This window comes from Lepeophtheirus salmonis, chromosome 2, assembly GCF_016086655.4.
Source record: "Lepeophtheirus salmonis chromosome 2, UVic_Lsal_1.4, whole genome shotgun sequence".
NCBI lineage: Eukaryota > Metazoa > Arthropoda > Copepoda > Siphonostomatoida > Caligidae > Lepeophtheirus > Lepeophtheirus salmonis.
This window is the reverse complement of record NC_052132.2, coordinates 8,075,793-8,082,903: the sequence shown is the minus strand read 5'-3', so window position 1 is coordinate 8,082,903 and position 7,111 is coordinate 8,075,793. Positions and strand designations below refer to the sequence as shown.

The 7,111-nt window shown below is 31.9% G+C and overlaps 2 protein-coding genes across 2 annotated transcripts; one reads left to right on the top strand and one right to left on the bottom strand.

Moving 5' to 3' along the window:
* Positions 1-799: 799 nt before the first annotated feature.
* On the top strand, positions 800-1,775 carry Sf3a2 (splicing factor 3a subunit 2). Its single transcript, XM_040727940.2, has one exon. The coding sequence runs from the start codon at positions 873-875 to the stop codon at positions 1,689-1,691; it is 819 nt and encodes a 272-aa protein (XP_040583874.1). The 5' UTR covers positions 800-872; the 3' UTR covers positions 1,692-1,775.
* Positions 1,776-2,385: 610 nt separating this feature from the next.
* LOC121113881 (EF-hand domain-containing protein 1) lies at positions 2,386-6,467 on the bottom strand. Its single transcript, XM_071894185.1, has 8 exons — positions 6,361-6,467; positions 4,581-4,735; positions 4,175-4,391; positions 3,593-4,109; positions 3,442-3,544; positions 3,126-3,369; positions 2,827-3,052; positions 2,386-2,769 (listed from the first exon to the last, which is right to left on the bottom strand). Exons 5-8 carry the CDS (start codon positions 3,525-3,527, stop codon positions 2,627-2,629), a joined length of 699 nt encoding a protein of 232 aa, XP_071750286.1. The 5' UTR covers positions 3,528-3,544; positions 3,593-4,109; positions 4,175-4,391; positions 4,581-4,735; positions 6,361-6,467; the 3' UTR covers positions 2,386-2,626.
* Between the last annotated feature and the right edge of the window lie 644 nt (positions 6,468-7,111).

Below are 7,111 nucleotides of genomic sequence, written 5' to 3'. Positions count from 1 at the left end.
TTCAAACCATTCAGATAGTTAGCAATTATTAACTAAATAGCATTTACTCTTTCTTCATGAATATTTTATATTTATTATATAAGCATTCAGTACTCTAGGTCCCTAAAATAACCCTTAAACCCATAGAGAGCGCTCCAAATATTTTCATTTTTTTTAAATGTTTATTGTAATATTTATTCCTATTTATTTTATTTTAAGCATATTTAGTCTTTCAAAATACCTATGATGGATTTGGGAGATTATTTTGACTATAATTTAATCTACAAATAAGAAAATATGGATTCTTAAAATGAATAAGTTTCGTTAGTATGCTCCGAACTTTGGTGGCTTGAATCCTCTCACTTTCACGTTTTCCCAAAGGATATAATTATATACCTGCATAACATTTTGAAATAGATTTAATTAGTGCGAGATTATGGTTTGATTCAGGAGATGAATCGAAGGCATTATTATTAATAGTTTGAAAGGCCTAATTATTTCTTTTAAAGCCCATATTTTTTACAACGGCTATACTAATACTATAAAATTGTTGGAGCTTAATAACTATAGCGGGAAATACAATGATTTCAATTGTTTTGGTCAATTATCTTTTGAAAAAAAAATAAGGCATTTGCCAGTTATTAAATAGCCGAAATAATAAATTATATATCTGCGATCGAATAAAAAAAAATAAAAAATAGTGAGACTTATTATTTGTTTGGTGAGCATCTCTACTTGTGATACCGGCTCGAATTGATAAAAAACACCCCAACACTACAAAAAAGAGAAGAAAAAATAGGAGCTGTTTTTCTCCTTCTATCGCAACCTCTCCAAACATATCTCAACAACATTAGTTTCAGCCGCTTAAACATTCCTTGGGAACAGGAATAATCATGGATTTCCAGAACCGTGTGGGTAGTAAAACTGGCGGCGGAGGGGTCGCCAGTTTCTCCGAAACGAGTCGAGAGCGTCGTGAACGTTTGGCCGCCCTCGCAGCCGAGACGATCGACCTTCAAAAGGATCCCTATTTCATGCGGAATCATTTGGGGACATACGAATGTAAACTCTGTCTCACACTCCACAACAATGAGGCCTCTTACTTGGCTCATACACAGGGCAAGAAGCATCAGTCCAATCTCGCTCGACGTGCTGCAAAAGAAGCCAAGGATTCCCCCATCCAGCCCGCTCCTGAAAAGGCCCGCATTGAATTAAAGAAGTTTGTGAAGATTGGAAGACCCGGATATCGTGTCACGAAGCAAAGAGACGCGGAAAATGGTCAACAATCCCTTCTTTTCGAAATCGACTATCCAGAAATAGCAGACGGAGTCCTTCCTCGACATAGATTCATGTCCGCATACGAGCAAAAGATCGAACCCCCAGATAGAAAATGGCAATATCTCTTATTTGCTGCGGAGCCGTACGAAACCATCGCATTCAAAGTTCCCTCTCGAGAAGTAGACAAATCCGAAACACGGTTCTGGTCACTTTGGAATAAGGATACAAAAGAATTCTTCCTTCAATTTGCCTTTAAGCTTAACGAAGGGAAAAGCTCTCGAATGCCACCCCTACCTCCACCCCCACCACCCAATCTACGACCTACCAACGTCCCACCTCCCATGCCCCCAACCATGATTCCAAGACCTCCTATGTCGGCTATGGTACCGCCACCAGCTGGCTTTCATCCAGTTCCACCTCCTCCGCCAGCTATGTGAAATGTATTCGACTTTTTAGGTTTGAAAATCTTATTTTTCAACATGTTTGTCTGTAAATATAATAAAGTTTTGTAAATGGTTCAATATGCTTTTTAATTCTACGACGCCATCTTGGGGGACAAAAGTGATATTTTTATTACATAAATTGGACCAATAAATCTTGATGAAACTTCATCAAATAGATTTAAGATATTAAAAAAACCTGATATATTGGCATAAAGTAGTATTCAATACTACTTTATGCCAATGATAAAGACTGGCATTTGAATTAAATTAAAGTAATATGCAGAAAAACTACCTTAAAATCACTCGTTTGTGCATTTGTTATTTTTTCCCCATTCATTAGCGACAAGAAAATTAGGATGATGAGACAGAAATATCCTATTCTTTCTATTTTAATAGTTCATTTTTATCTACAATATAGAAATAATATGGTACAACTATGATATATCATATTTTGGGGTCAGATTTAAAAAAACTAGTCAACAGAGGTGTAGATTTTTGATAGACAGTAATGCTTAAGTCTTTTTATTTGTTGGTCCCATTTTGAGATCCAACAGCTGACTATTTTCTTTAATATTAATTAAAAAAGGTTTTTTAGGGTTATAAAACTTGATTGTTTAAAATGGTATTCTATATTCATTAATTGGATTTATTAGCCTAGCTTTTAATTCGAAAAAACGAATATGAAAGATAATTGTTAATGCATATTTCAAATAATGCATTTGAGTTTAATGGATTAATTAGTCATTATTAAATATATATTTATAAATAATGGTGTATATACAATGTGATTATCAAATACATTGGCAAGACGCAGTCAAAACATAATAAAACAAATAAATTAACTGGACGTCTTCTTTATGGAAATGGAAGATGATGATGCTTACAGAATATTTCACAGTAATTATTGAAGGTATAAAATATCTAGGGATTTATTTCTGGAGCAAAAAGTACTGTCTGTAGGTATTGATCCATGTTTTTTCGAGCTTACATTCATTTTCCTCAATGAATTGAAGAATACGCTTATCTGCGTCTGTGATTTCGAATTGTCGCGTGTAAATGCTTAAACGTGCACCTATAAATTTTTTACAGAAATAATAACGTATTAAAAAACCTGGATCATGAAATATACCTATGTAAAAATCCGATAGATTGTAATAGTCAACCTCTCCATCAATTTTCTTTTGAGTTTTGATGAGTCGTGTTCTCTCCAAGTACTTCCCACTTTTTCTTCCAGAATTGGGGGGACAAAATTCAAAAATGGATACAGTATTATCTGATAAATAATATGTAAAAACAAATTTTCTTTTTGTATCGCTTGGCCAGGCTGAGTGGAGAATGCCTTCGAATCTAAGAGTCTGTTTTTGTAATTAAAAGATACATATATATCAATTTAATTTGTTAAGTGTAGGAATTAATCAATTAATTTACTTTTCCAAGATTATCTATAATGTTTTTAATATCCTTCTTTGGCGGTTTTGGTATCAATCGAACGCAATTTTGAAGAGTATCTTCGGGTGTTCCAATTTGTACGCCTGTTCTGGGTGGATAGTTTGTCATTACTTTCTTCCCATTGGGATTATTCTTAGTGTTGGTTTGATTCATTGACATTTTAATACCATATTTATCACGATAAAATTTTGAAGTATACGCATCAACATCGTAAATGTAAAATCTTATACATGTTTGAGAGATAATCGTTAAAAAAGACAAAAATCTGATTATATGTATATTAGTAATTAATTACCTTTTCTTCAGTATCTCTATTTCTTCACCAATTTGAAAATCTTCTGGAGAATAGAATGTCCTTGAAGATCGGTTTTCAGACGGCATGCACTCGAATTTATGGCCTTAAAAAATCATAATGTACATTTATTATATTTTATAACACTAGTTACCATCAAAATGCTTTTGAATGCACTTGCGACTCAAGAATTTTCCAAATGGCTCCTTGGAATCCAGAGTATTTCTATTTTCCCTAATCTCTATTGAGTGATCTGATAGATAGAAATATATAATATATTTTTGATTCTCTTTTTGACCCAGAGGATATGAAGGAAGACGGCTTGTTGCATAAAATCTCAAAACCTCCAAGTCATTTTTGATATATCGGTTTAATTTTGGAGAAGTAATGATAAGTTTATTTATATTCTCATTTGGATAATCAATTTTATGTCGATTATTCACGTATGAATCCTTAGGAGCCTCTAAAAATGGCTCTACTTTGACTCCTTCTTCTTCTAAATACAACCGTGTAAATTTGTCACAATTTGTTATCACATATTCTTTTGAATAAAAAATTGGTTTCGTCCCAAGATTAAAATCCGTCCAATGCCAAAAGTTTTCCCACTCATCTCCATCTGTTCTTGGAATTCGATGTCTTTTCAATATAGTTCCTTGATTCAAACCAGAATTCTAATTTATTGTTTAGAAAAATTGTAGAAAAAATTATTCATAGATGAATCGAACTAATACACTACCTGCAACTTGGGCTCCAACACGGATATTGTATCATCCACCAAATAATAATGAATTTCAACGTAGCGTATCCTCTTAATATTGGTCTTTCCATCTAAAGTCACGCTTTCTTCAAAATATGCAAAAAAGCGAAGAATTTTTTTGTCAAGAAAACAAAATTTAGGTATAAAAGGTGGAGGCGCCTTTTCACGAGTTTGTCCATCTCTATCAGAGTCAAGTCTACAAATTAAATGTATTAGTAATTTAAATATAAGACAACAGTGATCAATAGAATACAGGAGGCGTCTATAGGATTTTTTTTAAGGGGAGTCTGGCTGAACCTAATCAACAACATATAAGTACATACTATAAAATATTTTTCCTCCGGCCCCATCCTGCAGACGTCACCAAAGTATGACTAGTTATTACCCATTCGTCTCGTATTTTATTTCTTCTATATCATCCCTATTTGTTAATATAAGACTTTTTAGGAGTCTTTCTCCACCAATCCCTTGAGTGGGCTCTTTTTGAACGGGTATTCCATTGAAAAATTTTAACGTCTGACATTTATGAAAGTTAAGTGACTGAAATGATAAAATGTGTACATTTGTAGTATGGTCAGTAAAGGATAATTATCAAAGCAGCTTATAAATTATCTACTTATCTATGACCATATAGAAAGAAAAATGTAGAGGTGACAAGGATTTTTACTTGTTTTTTGGCTTAGTTAGGCACACAGGGAATAAAAATTCTGATCTTCATAAGTTTTTGAGAAGCAGCTGTTGTTTTTAGTATACTAGTAGATAATATGCTAAAATACAGAGTAAAATAATCATCCTATTAAATTGGGGGCTGTTTTGGCAAAATACTATTTGTTAAGCATACCAAAACTAACAGCTTAAGGCAATGGAACAGTTTTTGGCATACCTTGTCACCTATATATTTTCTTACTCAATCTCCATGACCTATAGAGTGTTTTCATGGGACATCAGCATTGTTGATGTCGGCCATTTTTTAACCATATAAACCCTTTCTTCTTTAATATTAAGGAAAATATTGAGCTATTGCTGAGTATTTGAACGACAAAATGGGAACAACAATAAAAATAACTTAAACCATACGGTCTAAAAACGTATAGAGAGCGTTTTTACTGACGTTGTCCTTCATAATTGAAGGAAACACCATCTTGAAGCTTCAAAGATGCCATTTTTACCATATAAAATACACAAATTTCCAATTAATCTTGATTAAACTATCTCAAATGGCTTTATGAATGAATAAAAACTGAATACCAGCATTGAATAATACTGAAATACTGAAAAATACAGTCCATGCGTTTGTAAATTGCCTGACGTTAACCATTTTAAAGTGATTTGTAAAATTAAATGTATAAGGTTTGATAGGTGGAGATGAAAAGTTTCAGAAAGTGACTTTGTTTTTTGAACTTTTACAAATAAAAAAATGAGCTACATTGCAAACCAAAGCAATTGACCATGCTCTGCTAAACTTAAAAGCTCTTATTACGAGCAGCCTGACATCATATGGCATCAATTAAAAAAAGATCTATTTAAAAAATATGCATCTCTAAGGATATTTGTTCCATTTTTTACTTTTTAAGTTATCCCATTTTGAAATATTATGATTATCTACTCATCGTGAATGGGTCTAAAGAAGAGTGTCGTTTTTCATCATTTTTCAGCCTAAAAATGAAATTATATCGAGTTCAGAACCAGATACACAATCAATTATAACATTTTTTAATCATAAAGACATTTTTATATAAGTTTTATTAATCTTACTTCTAATTTGGGGATTGTTTTAAGGGTAAAAAATAACTTTGAATGATAATAGTCCCGAATTACTATAATCCCAAATATTTCATAATTCAGATGGCTGAGAGAAAAACTGAGATCAGTTTTGGATTCTGCGCTCAAAAAATAAATTCTTTTTTTTTTCTTGGCTTGAATTAATTTGTACAAAATGAGTGTTCCGCTATGTAATCAAATTAAACAATAGAAGAAGAATTTTTTATAACCCGTAGTTTTTAAGTCCCTTGATCTGTTAGTTCAATTTTGACATCCAATAATTCACTATTTTCCTTACTATTAATGAAAAAATGGTTTTGATTATTATAGAACTTTGTTGTTTAGACCACTAAAATTGCCGAAATCAACAATACCGAAGGGAAACGCTGTATGTATATACTTACATGTTTGATTTGCAGGACCGTGAATGCAAGGGCGTTTGAGGAGACACTCACACGGATTTTGGGTAAAAAAACAACAACTAAGTTAACCAATTAGAAAAGGAAAAACACTGATTCGTGTGCTTTTTCTTCTTCTTTGTACATTATTTAATCAGTCGTGTTTGTGTTAAATCCTCCCTCTAAAGGAAGAATTATTTCCTAACTTTGATGTAAATTGATTTAAAAATGAATAATAAAATTAATTTTTATGAATTTTAATAAAATTATAATATTTTCCCTGGACTATATGTAAAAGGTTATCCTCTTTATAGCATTAATACATTTTCTACCCCCTAAATCATATAACATGCAGCTGATATTAACAAGGGTTTCAATTTATGTATGCATAGAGATGGGATCTGTGTAAAAGCACGAGGAAAAGGTGAGATCAAATCATATGCTAAAAATGAATTCTGACACTTGTTAATATCAGCTGCCTTTTATATGATTTTTGGGGAGAAAATAAATTTCTGATATAAAGGACAAAACCTTCTACATATCAAATAACATTAGAGTGTGGAAAATTTAATGATTATGTATATTTAAATTCACAACTATCCATTTTATTATGCATTTTTCAATCAATTTACACAAAAGATAGGTGAAAACTCTTCTTTTAGAGATGTTAGCATCAAAACAATGACCTATTAAATAATTAAAAATAAGAAAAAAGAGCACATGCTTCAACCGTTAATTCATTTTTAACGGGTAAACT